Source organism: Podarcis erhardii, assembly GCF_964252035.2.
Source record: "Podarcis erhardii genome assembly, chromosome: 6".
NCBI lineage: Eukaryota > Metazoa > Chordata > Lepidosauria > Squamata > Lacertidae > Podarcis > Podarcis erhardii.
This window is the reverse complement of record NC_138510.1, coordinates 83,278,105-83,295,841: the sequence shown is the minus strand read 5'-3', so window position 1 is coordinate 83,295,841 and position 17,737 is coordinate 83,278,105. Positions and strand designations below refer to the sequence as shown.

At 40.0% G+C, this 17,737-nt stretch overlaps 1 protein-coding gene and 1 long non-coding RNA gene across 2 annotated transcripts; one reads left to right on the top strand and one right to left on the bottom strand.

Annotated features, from left to right (window-relative positions):
- Positions 1 to 4,164: 4,164 nt before the first annotated feature.
- ZBTB41 (zinc finger and BTB domain containing 41) lies at positions 4,165 to 17,276 on the bottom strand. Its single transcript, XM_081865872.1, is given in 11 exon segments — positions 4,165 to 7,052; positions 7,917 to 8,005; positions 8,560 to 8,665; positions 8,950 to 9,056; positions 10,421 to 10,516; positions 10,782 to 10,911; positions 11,248 to 11,395; positions 12,399 to 12,465; positions 13,844 to 14,051; positions 16,090 to 17,242; positions 17,244 to 17,276. Coding segments are annotated over 11 exon segments (2,778 nt in total). The 5' UTR covers positions 17,262 to 17,276; the 3' UTR covers positions 4,165 to 6,396.
- On the top strand, positions 14,676 to 16,387 carry LOC309343987. Its single transcript, XR_014157487.1, has 3 exons — positions 14,676 to 15,003; positions 15,130 to 15,245; positions 16,258 to 16,387. It is a non-coding gene; the product is annotated as an uncharacterized lncRNA (long non-coding RNA).
- Positions 17,277 to 17,737: the final 461 nt, after the last annotated feature.

Sequence of the window (17,737 nt, the reverse complement as noted above, 5' to 3'; positions counted from 1 at the left end):
TGAGCCTGAGCAATTTTGCCAAAAATATGATGTCGTCTGGTTTACTCCAAAACAGTGCCAAACACTATCAAAAGGCCCCCTGCAATGCTTGGCAGTGAAAATCCAATGTTTCCCAGCCCCCCATAAAACCAGCCCTCAACGCTCTAGCCCGTGGGGTCATGGTTTCACTGAAAACCCGAGGTCATCCCCTGCATGGCATCCCTACAATTGTCTTGAAATATTGTACTGTTTGCCTGAAAGGTTCTCCAGGTCCTTCCAGATATCCTAATTGTCCTATTGATCAATCCCTAGGAGAACCTATTTTTAATGTTAATGTTCTGCATTTGACCTTGTTAATGGAGAAATCTGAAGGCTTCCTTGCGTTAAGGGAGAAAAGAAATCTGAGGGCTCCCTTGGACAAAAAAACAAGGACACCAGCCAGGAATACTAGAGCAAAACAGCAGGTCTTGATTGAAGACTGTCGCAACAGGACTCCCACCTGCCACAAGGTGAAACAAGATGGAAGCTCCGTACAAAAGGGAACCCAAACTTTTCTTAGCTCCTAATCCCCATGTTACACCCCCCAAACTACATCACTAATACATCATGGTTACATCATGAAAGGGGATGTCTGGTGGCAATAATCTGAGCATCCTGGACCCTGCCCCATGCCTTCCCTTGCCCTCCACCAAACATCTGTCAAGTGAAACAGAAGAGATATTTACATTTCCGTTTCCCAGCCAAGTTAATTACACCCTTTTGTCTTCATCATTTGTTTGTTATTTCTGGAATGGCTACCTGTCTGGCACTCAGGTATCAGGGTGCCAGGGATTATCACTCAGGCAGAGGGGCTGCTGAGTAGCTGAGCTCACAGGTCTGTATGAATTTCTGAAGTTTTCCCAGTGAGCCAGTACATAGATACATTTATCAGTGAATTGTTACATTTGGTATTGTGCAGTAGAGACCCTTTGAATAGGTAGGAAGAAACTGTGAAGTGATTGCACAGATTTTGGTAGTGGGGTGCATGTGCATTATATCTGCTGGAGGAGCAACCCCCCAACCTATTGGGAGCCCAGGATCTAATGAATAGTCATAACCCTTGCAAAGCTTACTGACTCCACATCTGGCCAGTGAAAAATGAGGTCACTGATCTTTTTTTGAAGGCAAAAGTGACATTCAGTTGAATTAAGAATCACAGACCTACAAAGAAAAAGGCACCTTTAATCATATGTTGTGGACGTGTAAGGTAACAAAAGCATTCTGGAAAATGATATATAATGAATTTTTAAAATGTTTTAAATAGCTTTATAAAAAAAAAACCATAGGCTTTTTTATTAGGAATTGTAGGTGCTGAAATTCTAAGGGATCAGAAAAATCTTTTTATGGCTGCGACGACAGATGCACAGAAGTTGTTAGCCCAGAGATGGAAGGAAGATAAAGTTTCTACCAGAGAAGAATGGCAAATCAAGTTGATGGGCTATGGTGAAATGGCAAAACTGGCCGGAAACATCAGGAACCAGGAAGACCAAAACTATAATAAGGAATGGGAATTTTTAAAAATAATTTACCTTGAAGACCACTGTAAGCAGTTGAAAACATTAGCAGAACTGTGATAACACTTGTAATGAGAACTATGGACATAATGGAGTTATAAAAATCTTGGATTATTGAAAAAAGATGCAGTAGAAAAGGTTTAACAACAGAACCCATGGAGACTGAGTGTGAAGGCCACTTTGCATGTCTACAACAGGGCAAACTGGTTCAGCCAACAGGTTGAATCCTTCCCTTCCCCACCTTCAAGGCCAGGCTTCCCAGGTAGGTGAAGCTACCCACCGAACATTGTGAGCTGGTTGTCAGGGGTCGCATAGTTTCATGTACTGCACTTTGGGGAAGGGATGGAATGAGGACTAAAGGAGTAAAAAACAAACCATGAGCACGTGTTGGATGAAAAGAAACCTACTTCCTTCCTGTCCACTTCAGTAACTTGGACACAAAGTGTTGACATAGTACAGTCGTACCTTGGAAGTCGAATGGAATCTGTTCTGGAATTCTGTTCAACTTCCAAATCGTGGTTTCTGATTGGCTACAGGAAGCTCCTGAAGCCCCATCGGACATTCGGCTTCAAAAGAACGTTTGGAAACCAGAACAGTCACTTCTGGGTTTCGATCGTTCAGGAGCCAAAACGTTCGAGAACTAGGCTGTCCGAAAACCAAAGTGTGACTGAACATGGATGACAGTGTCCATGCAACTGATGCATTTCCATAATTTGAAAGAGCACCATCTGAACTCCCAGATCTACAAAGGCTATACTTTTGCAAAAGCATCAACTAGTGTAATATACATAAGCTTGTGCAGCAGCCATCTAGTTGTCCAAAGGCAAAGTTATTTTACTGAGAAAAAATTAAGCATGCTTGGGGCCTGTGTTTGTGGATGGATGCAAGACGAAAAACTATAACATAAACCCAGAAATAAAACCAGTTAATTGTTCATTGCAGTGATGTAAACAACATACAAAATAACCAGCTACAAGTCTGGTGTCTCAAATTTCTTTATAAAATACTTAGAAATATATAAGAAACAAGGAATTGTACAAATGCTTCAATAGATTGGGAAATTGAGAGATATGCAGGCAATTAGACTGATTCATTGCAATACAAATCAGTTCAAACACTTTTACAGGAAAAACAGTTAAGGCAAAACTTCTCTCTCTCTCTCTCTCTATAGATCTAACAGTCACACACAAAGTATCCTAGAGAAGGAAGCAACACACGGGGCACAGCAAAGGACAGTGCAGACCAACTACAGCAAGCGCTTTGGGGTACAGAGAAAGCTGAGGTGAGGGAAAATGGGTATTTGGGAGAGGGGTGCAAATAACTATAAACGGAGGAAAGGGACTAACAGATGTGAAAGTCTCAGGCTTGATCAATATGAACTGGAGGTAGCCATTTGAAATGCAAGCACTGTTAGTGTAGTGTAAGAAAAACTTAACTTCTCCCACCTCATTTCCCAATCTGATTTACGGTATACACTGCTCAATCAAGTCAAGAATCAGTTCCATTTGTCATCTTCAGTGACTTTGTACCTTCCTGCTCAGCTGCCAAGTTATTTGCATTCTCACAACAGGTAAAGTCTTATCTTTGCCCAGGCTTTTGGGGAGGGATGAAGTGCCTGGCAAGACTTTCTGCTTCCTGTGTGATTATTGGTTGTGATACTGTTTTATATATATATATTGACTTAAGGGCGGCCTACAAATACTTTAAATAAATAAGTTGCAGATTTATAGTGCACTAAAAAGGTAAAAGGTAAAGGAGCCCTGGACAGTTATGTCCAGTCAAAGGAGACTATGGGGTTGTGGCATTCATCTCGCTTTCAGGCCGAGGGAGCCGGTGTTCGTCCACAGACAGCTTTCCGGGGCATGTGGCCAGCATGACTTAACCGCTTCTGGCGCAACAGGACACCATAACGGAAGCCACACGGAAACGCCATTTACCTTCCCGCTGCAGCGGTACCTATTTATCTACTTGCACTGGTGTGCTTTCAAACTGCTAGGTTGGCAGGAGCTGGGACAGAGCAACGGGAGTTCACCGTATTGCAGGGATTCGAACTGCTGACCTTCTGATTGGCAAACCCACAGCGCCACCCGCGTCCCATTGTGCAGTATCTCACTCCCTCAACAGGGAATATTAAATGAATAATTACATAATCCTGGCAATTTTAAGAGGCAGATGAAAATCTCAAGTCCAGCTCTACCTAATCTTCCTCTTTCCCCCCAGGCAATCTACCATCAACTGTCCTTTGCCAAAGATCCTGATGAGTTTAATGTTGCGTTAATGTTACCTGTAAACTGCCTTGGAAGCATTTACACCCTGAAATGCAGGATATAAATTATTGTACTACGTAAGTAGATACCAGCTATACCACCTTCATTTGTTCCTGAAGTTTCTGGTGGCATTTGGTAGCTGTTCCATCCCATGGAACAGTCTCCGTGCATTTGCATTTCAAATAGCCACTACATCTCCATTCCCAGATGTCAGTTCAGCAAAGACCCCCTCTGCTTAACGGGCAATGCAGGATTTAGGAGACCAGGAGACGCACATGGGTGACACACGGCCTGCACACTCAGGGGGAAAAACTTTCATTGCATGAAACATTGATGTGAAGAGGTGATGGTAAACATTCTATAGATTCAAAGTCAAAATGATCATTTTTAATTTCACAACATCAGCATATGTATAAACAGATTTTTAAGGGCCATCTCGTGTTCTTCACATTTAAAACCGTTCCCAAATTAATATGCTACAGAGCAAACGCAAGTCCAATTAGTTGTAATTTAGCATCAAAAATGTCAGTTAAAACACAACAAAAATGAATAACAATTAAAAACAAGCAACTTCCAGCTCATGAGACTCTCTAGTTAATGCAGTTAGTAAACACAGGGCTGTATAGCTTCCTTTTTTTAATCATAGATGGGTAATCTTTGGCTCCCGCAAACGTTAACTGCAATAAGCTCTAGCCAGCATGATCAATGGACAAGGATGGGAGTTGTAGTCTAGCAATATCTCGAGGGCCATTACTGTTCTAGAGTATCAAAATGATGCCAAAATACTTAAAAAGATTACATAATCCTAAAAATTAGCATTATATGTACTCCAAACCTAATTCACTTATCCAACATACTTACATGACAGCAGTACCTCTGAGTATTTGCTCCTGATCTTGCTACACATACCCACCTTTACTTAGGATATGTGCAAATGTGGCAAAAGCCATAAAACCAGGAGTTTCTTGTACCTCTTTGGACCAAAAGTTCAAATCTTCAACTCTACATATTTCTAGCACTATTCAACAGCTAACACGCACATTTGGTGTACTCTGAAGACAACAATTAAGATAGAAAAACTCGCAAAGCAAGCTTCTTAGTTTTCCTAACCATAAAGAAGCTTGTAGCAACCATCTGTTTTAAGTGCTGAAACATGGGCAAGAACACAAACTACCTGGCACCCAAGTAGCCTATGGTTCCACGATTGTTTAAATGTAAGAACATTCATTTATAAAGGAAAATACTGTAATGAGGTAACAAGTACTAGATTTGTAGGAGGATCACAGGACCTCTATATTCAACGCTCATATACATTTTGGGTCTTTTCCACAACTATCTCAGAATAGGTCTCGCAACAGTTCTCAAAAGCACTAGAAGTGGAAACTGATTTATCAGCATTTTTTTTTAGTGTTATTGGACGCTAAAAACGCTGGCCACCATCTGACTAATCTGATGTTTACTCCAATTAAGTCACATGGATTAACAGACCATTACTTCCAATTAAGTTTACTTAGGACTGCCTCAAGTTAAACCAGGAAGGAAGGAAAGAAGGAAGGACGGACTTAAGAGCAGCCTACTGGATCACGATGGAAGTCCATCTCATCCCAGTATCCTATTCTCACAGTGGCCAATCAGATGCTCTTAGGAAGCTGGAGCAGAGGACAAGTGCTTTATCTCCCTCTGCCTGCAATTCTCAACAACCAGTATCTAGAAGCATACTTTTCTATACAGGTATTTATTCAAATTATTCCCTTGAAAAGCATGGGCCAGCTGTCTTTTATTTCACCGATTCTTAAAGCAACAGCAATCACTGCCAATTCTCTCCCTGCCCAACTAAAAGTGCCATGTTTGATCTTTAAAGCCCTATGTGTCTTAGAACGATTATGTCTTCTGTGTGTGCATGCAGATTTGAATTATATTTCCGTTATGACAAATTGCTAGCAAGCCACAATCCCTGGATACAATGCTAAACCTGGAAATGTGTTGTGTTTTCTCCGTGCAGGAACAGCAAAGCTGGGGAGATCAGAACTTTAATAATTAAAATAATTTTATGATCTGAAATATAAAAAGGAACTTGTGTTATCTGTACCTTTGAACTTCCCAAAACCTTTTTCATATATGAAAGGTGCAGATTAATAATGCAAAGGTGAAGAGCTATTCATAAATGACCCAATTATTTCATTTAAGGTTTCTTGACGAATAAGATTACCTCATGAAAGTTGTTTTAAAAATAGCTGTACAATATTTAAAAACCACACGATTATATTTTGCATGTTGAACCACTGCATTTAAAAAGACACTTCTTTTCCTTTGTACTTGGCAACTTTCCGCTTTGAGAGCTTTCTAATTGCTAAACATGGAAGCAAGACTAGGGAAATATAAGGGCTATTTCCAACGAAGTAGTTCCACTAGCACAAGGATTTTGGGCTATGCAACGCCACTCCCTCTCCCCTCCCCATGTGTCTCCTAAATCTGGGGGTTCCCTCAACCCCCCATAGCAGGTTTGGGGAGAAGAAGAAGTTCAATTGCGCAAGCAGAAATCCTGGCACTAGTGAATTACTTGGTTGACTATTGTCGTAATAGCCTATCATACATAATCACGAATGCTCGTTAGTTGAAATATTCTGCACTGAGGGAGCCGTATCAAGACCCAGCAATGTTCCAAGATAAGACTGTTCTCTAGGATCCAATATTTGCTCAGGTCTGACTGGATGAACGATGTTTGCAGGCTGTGGAGTGAGTGTGTATTTTTCTAGAAACGCCAAATCCGTCGCTTGCTGGTAGTCTGTTGGAGGAGGTTGTGAAGAAAGAAGGTTGTGAGGCGAGGATGAAACAGGGGTGGTATGTTCTACAAGATCGGACTGAGTTTCGCGTATCTGCACAGGTATCAGTGTTAGTGGTACACACACGTCTGGCGATACATTCTGTAGCATTGTTTTGGTTTCTGCTTGATAAACCTTGGCTGGTTCCACAAACGGTTTAGACTCATTTTGGAAAGCCTTGTCATCAGGTACAAACTGGGTTGGCAAAGAAACTACTTTCTCCTCCGGCACTGGGCTTAGTGATTCTTCGGCAGACTTTCCTCCGTGCACATGGTCGGTATGATATTTCAGCTTGTCCTTTCGTTTAAATGTCGCATTGCAATATTGACAGTTGAAGGGCCGGGCATCCGAATGAATAACCATATGTTTCGTTAACGTCTTCTTAATCCTGAAAGACTGGTTGCAAATTTGACATTTGTATGGCTTTTCACCTGTGTTTGAAAAAAGTCAGAATAAATAGAGTAAATATTTCCTAATATAGCAATAGGACATAGCATTATTAGTTTCTTCGTTGCATGGAGAGGCGTTTTATTAATTTAAATATTTTGGCACACATTGGAGGGGAGGAGGAGCCAAAGTTCTGATTTTAAGTTTTATTCTTGTTTGTGGTTTTTTTTAAAAAAAACAACACACACACACAAAACCATTGCTTTAATAGCCAACAGGTTACTATTCGGGAAATGCATTTGTAAAGCTTTTCGTAGCTCTATATCTAGTGCTAAGATATCCTACCAATGAAAGATAAAGAATGATCCCAAATGACTGTAATTAACCATGATAGTCCACTAATTAGACTATGAGAAATCTAGTCTGTGAAATCTTGTTTTCTTGCATAACGATTTATATAGAAACCCAGCCAGATGGGCAGGGTTTTATTTTGTTTTATTTGTTTATTATTCTACTGCTCAGAGCTAACAGTTCTGAACTGATAATTCTGATCACATGGTCCAGCTTTTCCTAGAATATACCACTTTAGTTGAGATTCCTGCATTGAAGGGGACTGGACTAGATTGGATCCCTTCCAAATCTACAATTCTATGACAGCTCTCCAACATCAAGAACTTTGGGCATGTAGAAAGTCGCATCAAAGTCTAGCTTGTGCTAACTTTTCAGATGAGATTCTGAGATAGGAAAGCTTACAAACATGCACTAAACTGTACACTAAACTGTTAGCTAGTATTCAAATGCCAAGGCGTACTATGTGCCACAAAATGTTACTCTTATGAATTCCATAATATGAAACATCACATTTATTCTTGCTGATCCAGCAAAGCATAAAGTCCACAACTGCTCACCTGAATGTGTCCTAAAATGCATTTCCAAACTTGATTTCCCCTTGAACACTTTCTTACAGACTTCACACTGATGAAATGTTGCCTTGTACCTTCAAGGAAAATGGAACATATTAGAAAAAAGCTCCACATCCATGGATATTTTCAGTGTATACATGAACTACATCAAAATCATAGGTTTAATATTCTAATTCCCGCCCCTGCCCCTGCTTTAAATTGTGTCCTGGAGAAAGATATAAATGTGTTAGATTAGAAAACAAGCAGAAAATGTCAAAGCAACTTTACCCTGTGCACTTAACTACCAGCATCTTGGGGTCAAACTAATTTGTACTCGTGATTTGTACTGCTGCTTTATGTCATTTTTTGTTTGAGCGTTTTTTTATTGCTCCATGCCACTTTGGAAGCCTTTTAGCCAAAAAGCAGCCTAAAACACAAACTAGAAAGGGGTGGAGATCCTGGTTCCCAAGCAGCATTTAAAACAAGAGTTCCCCAGTTTGGATGGGATGGGAAACTGTGGTTTGGGAAACTGCAATGTCTCCCTAAAGCCAAGTGTGCAGAGAAAGGGAGCGTGCTGACACAAGGATCCTTCTTGTTACGCTGAAACTGGGACATACGAATGAGTTTCAGAATTAAAATGAAAACTTACTTTTGCCACACCTTTTCTCCAAGATGAACGCTTTTATAATGAACACTGAGGTGGTCTCTTCGGCCAAAACATTTTCCACATTCTTCGCACTGATGGGCCTTTTCACCTTCGGAGAACCAAAAGCACAATCTGAATGAGCGTTAATAAAAAAAGACCGAAGGCACCCAAACAAGGAAAACCCAGTCTGTCAGATCACTGCCAAATAATCATGTACACTTTCATACGCTTTCAGGTCAAGTCAAATGCATGGTTTAGTCCTGCATGCATGGGCTGTGTTGTGCCTTGAATTCATGCATTCCCCTCTTCTACAGGCCAGCAGGAGATCAAATGCTTTTGTTTTTCAGCCAACCAGGGTTTCTTTGAATGAAAAAGCCAACGTCATTTGTCTACCTGAGTGTATCCGTTTGTGTTTTGTCAGATGGTCGTGACGAATGAAAGTCTTTCCACATTCTTCACATTCATACCGCTTGTCGTCATGGTGGACCCGCAGATGAAGCCTGCATTAATAATTGCACAAGGTTAACTTTGCAGGTGGCGCTGTGGGTAAAACCTCAGCGCCTAGGACTTGCCGATCGCATGGTCGGCGGTTCGAATCCCCACGGCGGGGTGCGCTCCCGTCGTTCGGTCCCAGCGCCTGCCAACCTAGCAGTTTGAAAGCACCCCCGGGTGCAAGTAGATAAATAGGGACCGCTTACCAGCGGGAAGGTAAACGGCGTTTCCGTATGCTGCGCTGGCTTGCCAGATGCAGCTTGTCACGCTGGCCACGTGACCCGGAAGTGTCTGCGGACAGCGCTGGCTCCCGGCCTTTAGAGTGAGATGAGCGCACAACCCTAGAGTCTGTCAAGACTAGCCCGTATGGGCAGGGGTACCTTTACCTTTACCTTAACTTTGCACAGGATCTCTTGTGCTCACTGTTAAAGCTCAGCCTGCCAGCAATCCCCGTAAATTAGAACTGGGATGAAACAATAGCTCAGAATGCATGGGATGAGGCAACTGCAGCATTTAGACACAACCCTAAATCATAGTTCGTTTACATCTCTGAACCTACCCCAATCATCACCTTGTGACCAATCAGAAACCATGATTTGAAGTTGGGTTCTGAATCTGTGCTTAGGGTTAACTGTGGTCTGTTGTTACATCTGAACTGGCTATCCTAGCTTAATCCTCGTTTATTTTGGAGCTCTTCCTCAGATGCCCACCTGGCTACACAAAAGTGAGGTTACAGCAGTTAGAAAAAAACCTCTTCATGGAAGGAAGGAGAAGTACTAAGAAAGGAAGAATGGCAGATAAAACTGATGGAACATGTAGAGATGGCAAAACTGATGGGGAAGATCCGAAACCAGTAAGATCAAGTATTTTCTAAAGACTGGAGCAAATTTGTAATTTATTTAAAAGACCACTGTAAACAGTTAAAATCACTGGCAGGGATGTAATGACACTTGTAACGTGGATTTTTTAATGATAATTATGGATATTTAACAGATGGATAATGGTAAAAGATGCAGCAAATTTAATCTTAAACGTGGAACCCATGCAGGGAGGGAAGGAGGACCAAAGGTTCAAAAGTACCTTGTACTTTTATGTTAGAAATTGTTTTGTTAAAATGTATAAAACTGTGGAAAAAAACAGTAAAAAAATTATATATAAAAAAAACTTTTCATGTCACTAAGAGTCTCTTGCTGGCAACACGCTCCTGTCCCTGCCTCCTTTTCCAGCCTAACTCCAAGTAACCTTGCAAAAAATAAAAAGCGACCACAGCTGCTTTTTCTAACTTCTGCCCAAGTGCAAACGAAATGTCAAGAGCATTTCTGACATTATGCTACTATCAGTAATCCTAAGTAATGATACAGACATGGGTTACCTGTATGAACTTCCATGACGAAAACTCTGCCCACAAATACTACACAAATGAGGCTTCTCTCCACTGTGGATTCTCAAGTGCTCTTTCAAAGTTGTTCTGAAGGAGAGAAATGGAAATATTTGAAGGATATATACTCTAGCCTTTTCCTTGTCATCAACAGTTGCAGTTCTTATAAAGTCCAATACATTCTGAAGAATGGAGAACTACTGTTTCCATTAGTAAGATCTTAAAAGACTGAAATACAGTATTAGGTCAACCTTTTCCTATTTATCATACAAAAACTTCTGAAAAGTTAAGAGTTTTGTGTGTAGAAACAAATTGCTACAAAAACATTTCTTTATGCATATATATTACTACCTACCTTTCTCTAACTGATTTCCCACAAATAAAGCATGTCCATTTTCTCTTTCCTCCATGAGTACATTCAATATGCCGCTTCAGATTGCCAGTATCATTAAACTGACGACCACAAATATCACATGGAAAAGGTCCTGGGAAGAAAGACAAATGCAATTTACATTGTTTCCACTTAAGCAACAAGGATCGCATCAAAGCCAAGCACATTATTTTAGACTTCAGGGATATGAAACTGACAGGCAAAATACACACTTCTAATAATCCCTTCAATACATACAGGCGTATTTCAAAAGCTGAAGCAGTATTGATTATTTTGAGCAACTAAAAACAAGTTGAACACACATACTGAAACACAATCCTGGAAGAGATTTGCACAAGTTGCTTAGTGAATGATGATTTATGTCAACAAATACACACTGAAGAAAATGCATTTATAATTAATATTTACTAGCAGAATGGGATTTTCCTACCGAGATGGAACTTTTCTTGATGCTTCAGTCTTGCAAAGCGGGATTTAAAGTGCTCTTCGCAATATGTACACTTAAAGGGCTTATCCTGTGTGTGTAGAATCATGTGTTCTTCCAGATGAGGCCTTCGAGTGAAAGATTTATTGCAAATCTAAAGTGATAGAACAGCCAACCAACCAATTACATATTAACATCCACTAGAATGTGCCATGTACACACACACAAGCTTCTTTAAGGCTGGACATCAATGAAAGAAATCTATTCTGTTTTTAATCAACAGAAGTGCTAATACTTAAACAGTGAGGAATCCATCAGAATCTTATATTTCTGAAAATGCACTGTGACTCATGTTATATGGACTAGCAGCTATTCTACTATACCCATGTCTGATTCTTTCAAGTTTTAACCCATCTTCAACATGAAGAGAGAATTCCTGTGCATCTTGATTAACTGCAGATACTACTATTCACTATGAATTTACATGATCACACTACCAGATGAAAATACTACCGGATGAAGTCAGTTATTTTTAAATCTTCATTGCAGCCATGAAACCAGCTATATATCAAAGGAAGGTATTACACACAAATGTGCATAACAGAAAGTAGGACTGGTCTTTTTTATTTGGAGTTAAGAAATTGGGCATCAATCACTGCCACATACCAATCACATTTTCTAAGAATGTCTCAATCCAACATATGCAAAAAATTATTATAATAACAACTTTGAATAGCATTATGCATTAAAAAATAAGGTGGGGGGAAGAGATATCAAAAGCCATGAAATATGAATTTTCGCCCATAGACTAGAGTTTGTGGGGGGCCTCCTCATAGGAGCTCCCTGTGCCCCACTATTACATGCACCAGAAAGTAAAGGAAACCAGTGCCTTATATGAAGAATTGCAGCTGAAAGGGAAAATCCACACAGCCTGATTGCATGCACAGTCAGTTCTCTGAATCTGAGACAGAGTAGTGGGGATTATTGTTTTGTTGTTTCTGCTTTAACTATTTATCTGTGCTTTTATTTTGTATTTTTATCTTGTGAACTGCGCTGAGGTCTTTTGATGGGTGGTTTATGAATCTAATAAATAATAATAATAATAATACTAACGAAAAGTGTCCATTTCTTCCCAATAAAATCAAAGTTATACTTACATCACATTTCCAGCCTTCACTCTTTTTCTTTTTGGAGAGAAATTCCTGTACTTTTTCAGGATGGAATCTGCAGGGTGGGAAAATCCATTGAGAAATTATTTCGAGAGTAAGGAAATTATATGTTTGAGCACAGAAAGAAATATTAGAAGCAAGCTGTATTAGTACCCACAACAGACATACTCCCCATGCTACAAAAAAGCAAAAATGTTTTATATATTCTCATTTGCAGTTGTTGCATATTATTTTTTATTATGATTTTTGTTTTTTTATATTGTAATTTTATGTTGTGAACCCCTCTACCTTGGGACTGCTTGTTCACACAAGAATTTAAAAAACCTGATGGGAAAGGAGACGTTGCGCAGAAGAGCATCGACCTTCTTCACCAACCAGTGTTCAAAACTCCCATTGTTCTAGGCAAATTTTGTGACAGGGAATTTAATTAGCGCAAGCAGTTTCTAAGCTCTGGGTGCAGTACTGCCCTTAAGATTTCAGATTAAAACTGCAGAGTGGAAAGAAAGGAGGACCTTTTTCTGCCTCCCCACTTCAGCTACTCTCTGAAGACTAGAGAAGAGACCCTCTTAAGAATATTAGGGGGTGGGTGGGCAGGGGAAGGAACTAGGCCATATGAAAAATGAACGTAATATTTTAGCTGCAGTTCATTCATTTTCAGCTTTGAATTTTTGTTATAAAAAAAGAGTGCCTAGACATTCTGTTGTTGCACCTATAACCTAGGTTTAAGGTACCATTTAGCTCCTAGCTTTCATATCTGTTTCTAACACTGTCCCCAACCCTTAATAGCCCTGGATTGCTCTGAGCAGCCTGACCCAACCTGGCCCCGGACAATCTGGGTTGAAGCCCGTTCCCCCTGAATCGTCCTAATTCACCTCAGACTTCGCCCATGTCCAGTGCACAGCCCAACATATTCCCTGTATATTCCAATTATACAGCATTAGCAAAGCTGTAACATATTGTTCTAATGTGCTGCCTTTTCCATGCCCAGCCCTTTAGCCCAAACATTATTTGAAACCAGCCTATACTGTTATACATATGGATTCCTCACATATCACTCGTGTTTGTTTGTGTGTGTGTGTGTGTGTGTGTGTGTGAGAGAGAGAGAGAGAGAGAGAGAGAGAGAGAGAGAGAGATATGAAAAGAGCCGTTCAATGTACAGAGCATCAACAGCAGGCAAGCATTTGAATTGTCTCAAAATACAAGCACTTGCCATGCAATGGAACAATGTAGTCACTTTATAAAATATGCAGAGCACCTCAACACACACATTTTTAATGCCATGCACTTTAAAAATAAATGGTTGCCACATATTTCAAGCAGGTAGCTTATATATAAAATCTCCTGCGTCAACACTTTTTTATAATCTTGTACTGAAAATTAATCACATCATCACAGCATGTAAGTATAGCATAAGAAATTTCATTCATACTTGCCTCTTCAAGTGCTTTACTAGGGTCTTTTTTGTGGCGTGCAGTTTGTTACAATATGGACATTTGTGTTCCTTTTTATGACATACAATTTCATCATTGTGCTTCTTTCTGTGTACAGTTAAATTGGATTTGGTTGAATAGCGCTGATGACAGATATCGCACTGAAACGGCTTCTCGCCAGTGTGCACACGAGAATGGATCTCAAATTTCCCTACAAAACAAACCACTCCAGTTAAAATATTAGATACCCAACCAGCAACTAGTCCTGCAAACATTCAGTACTACTACGCATTAAGTATAGGTTCTGATGGCATTTCCAAGCTTATAGTGCGTTATATAAATAAATGAAGCCCTTCTTCAAGGAAGTATTTTCCATTTGGGAAGGAACACGTTCTCTAAACTGGGAAATTGTTCTGTCTTCTGCTAGCTGACCTAGAAGTGTTTGGGATGTGGTTGTCACCACCACTAGTTCACAACCTGAGTAAACTCACTCAAGAGCTAAAACACAATGCAATTTCACCTCAGTCGATCTCAACTGGCACTGCAATGAAATTGTTAAGGTGCTTCCCCAGACTTCATAGGGACTCAACCAATGAGTTTCAGTTCCTCTGCTAGAGTCTTCTTGACCAAGTAGTCATCCCATGCCTTGGACCATGCCCTGCTGTAATAACCGAGCTCAGAGGTCTTTAACTTTACCGGAATCTGGATTAATTCACCAATTTAAATTTGTTGTTGTATATTGTTTTTACCTTTACTAAAGGTGACTAAGGCCTGGCTCAGATGGCTGATCAGCATTAACAGCATGTAAGGCCACAGGAAGAATCACAGTATCAATTGGTGCCTCCTTGTAGGAGTGAACATGCAGCCTCCAGAGTTTAGATGACTTCAGCAGGCCTTTTGTGAGTTGTCACAATTACATAAATTTCAGCATCCATGCAACTAACAGACATGCCAGAATGTGGCAGCTTCAGTTCATAAAGCCATCACCATCATGTGTTCCCAAAAGAGTTGCAAGGAAACAAACTTTGTTTTCAGACCTATATCTGACCTTCTCTTTCTCTCGGTTGCAACAACGACTGGTAAAAGTCATGGCCCACCAGATGAAGACCAATGATTTAGAGCAGGGACATCTGAAGGCAGCCCTGTATTGCGAAGTTTTTAAGGTTTGACATTTTGCTGTTATCTTGTGGGAAGCTACCCAGACTGGCTGGGGCAACCCAGTCAGGTGGGTGGGGGTATAAGGAATTTATTATTATTATTATTATTATTATTATTATTATTATTATTAGACCCTCACTGGCATGCTTGATGGTGACTCAGGAGAGGGCCTTCTCAGTGGCTGCTCCCAGACTCTGGAATTCCCTCCCTGGAGTAGACTGGCTCTCTCCAATCCTTCTGCCAGCAGGTGAAGATCTTATTGCTTTAACAGGGAACTGAGTGCTTTTAATGAGAGGGCTGGTGCTGTGCTGTTTTTATTGTAATTATCTTCTGTATGTTTTAAACAGATTTTATATATGTATATAGTTTTAATTCTATCAATTTAATTGTTTTAAATTATTGTTTTTAGTGATTCTTGTTTTTATCTCAAACTGCCTTGAGTCCTGTCGGGTGAAAGGCAGGGTAACAACAACAACAACAACAACAACAACAACAATGGTGATGATCTGCCTTCCAGCTGATGGCTAGACAACAATCCCCATTCTTCCTGATCACTGGTTGTGCTGACTGGGGCTGGCAAAAGTTGTAGTCCAACATCATTACAGAAGGCATGTTAGCTACTCTCAATTCCAATAATTAACACACATGTGTTCAAATGCCTAACAACAACATGCATGTCTTTCTCAAAGATGACTTGTGCTTAAAAGAACTGTAACAGTAAGTCCAGAAAAACTGAAGTATTCTCTGGATTACACATCTAACAGTTCTTTTGCTAATGTTATTTTCACATGCATTTCAAAATATAGTTGTTCAGGTAGTTAAACGACATGACCATAACTTGCTGTATTTGTTATACTAGCGCAAAGGATATAGCAATATACAGAACACATGAGGTTCTAGTTTTCTTTTACTACTCCAAGGATGTCAGCCACACACTTTGCTCAATAATATGAACTGTAATGCTCTATATAAGACCTGCATTTACAGTGTGTGGCATAAGCCCTTTTAGAGGTGTGAGGAATGATCACAAAGAGCACAAATCTGTTTGAACCTAAGAGGCAAAGCACATCGAGCATGTGATTCCCACTTACCTGCTCGATCAAATATTTTATTACACTTAGGACACTGCAAGTATTTTTTGCTACCGTTCTGAAAAATGACTGGAATATATGTGGAAAGACTGCCTCCAGAAATATTTCCTGCTGGATCACCTGTCTCATGTCTTTCTTCATCACGTTCTTTTTCACTTTGCTCTTCAGACTCAGTGTCAGTTGTGTCCTCCTCTTGCCTGTCTTCATCAGTGTGATATTCACTTCCACTATCTTCAGATTCATTGTTAGACTCGTCATTAGACTCATCATTCTTCTTGCCAGGACTCGCTTGATTTAAATTGCCATCAGATGCATCTTCACTTTCATTCTCATTTTGATCAAACTTAGCCGGACATTTGCGATTTCGCAGTGATCTTCTGGTAGAAGTATCTGAGCTCTCGACCATTTTTAGCCCATGTTCTTTTTCCCGGGCAGAAGCTTTGTGTGCTCTGGACAAGTGATTTTCTAAGGATTTCTTGTAACAAAAGTTGCGATTGCACAGAGTGCATTGGTGATTGCTTGCTGCTTGGGGAGTTTGATCACTGGATGTTTCTACCTGGGACGCATTCTCCGACGCCTCTTCAAATTGCAAACTGGAAACATTTTCAGCATTCAGCAGTTTGACTGCATCGATAATATCTAAAAACTTAGCTGCCTCTAAAACTAAGGGGATCTCATTCTTATACACAAAAAACTCAGACGTATAGAGAAATTCAAGTAGATGGCGGAAAACTGAATGAGTTACGTGATCCAAGGTAACAACATTTGTACTTGGATTTTTGCTCAAGTAGGCATGAAAGTAACTACTCCCAACAGCAACTACTACCTTGTGGGCACTAAATTCTTTTCCTTCAACAATTATGAGCAGATCACAAAAAGATGGTTGTTTCTGTCGATCATCATTTAAATATTTGAGTAGATTTCTGTTGTACTGCAGGGAGCTCAAAAGCTTTCTTTGAGCTGTTGATGGCGGGAGTTCTTTAGAATACTCAAGCTGGTCTGCAGCAGTTACTCCTGCAGAACCAGCAGTAACTTTCTGCACAGAATCTGCAACAGGAATCTTATCTGAAGATTCCCGCCGATGATCAAGATGTTTTTTGTCATCTAAATTTGCAGTGAGCTTTCTCCTTTTCTTCATTGCAGTTGTGCCACTTTAAAATCAGGAACTTCATATGTAGCCCAAAGTCTCTCAAACAGATCGTTGCTTCAGTAATATCTGAAATTATAATCTGTAAAAAACAAACAATTTAAACATTTTTTTTGTTTGAAACCCAGGCACATGTAATTTCTCAACAGGAATTAAGTTACTTTTGAGTAGGTAGTAATACGTTTGCAAATATATTTATTGCCCCCTCAAAGCCAGTCACCACCCACACATGTTCTAGAGACCAAAATGTAACTTTTAGTCTGAAAGATTCTACAAGAGTACGTATCTAGAGGTACACTTACATAAACCTTTACACAAGAGCTATGTTAAGTGGTCTTTAAGTGCTGATTTTTCATATTTCCACAACTATGTTAGAATAAGAGAAGGTTGTTTGCACACATATGGAGATATTTTATTAACTAAAGTATATTCCATACATAAGGCAGGCTGCAATTCTAACACCACTTACCCTGATAAAAGTCCCACTCAATCAAATAAAAC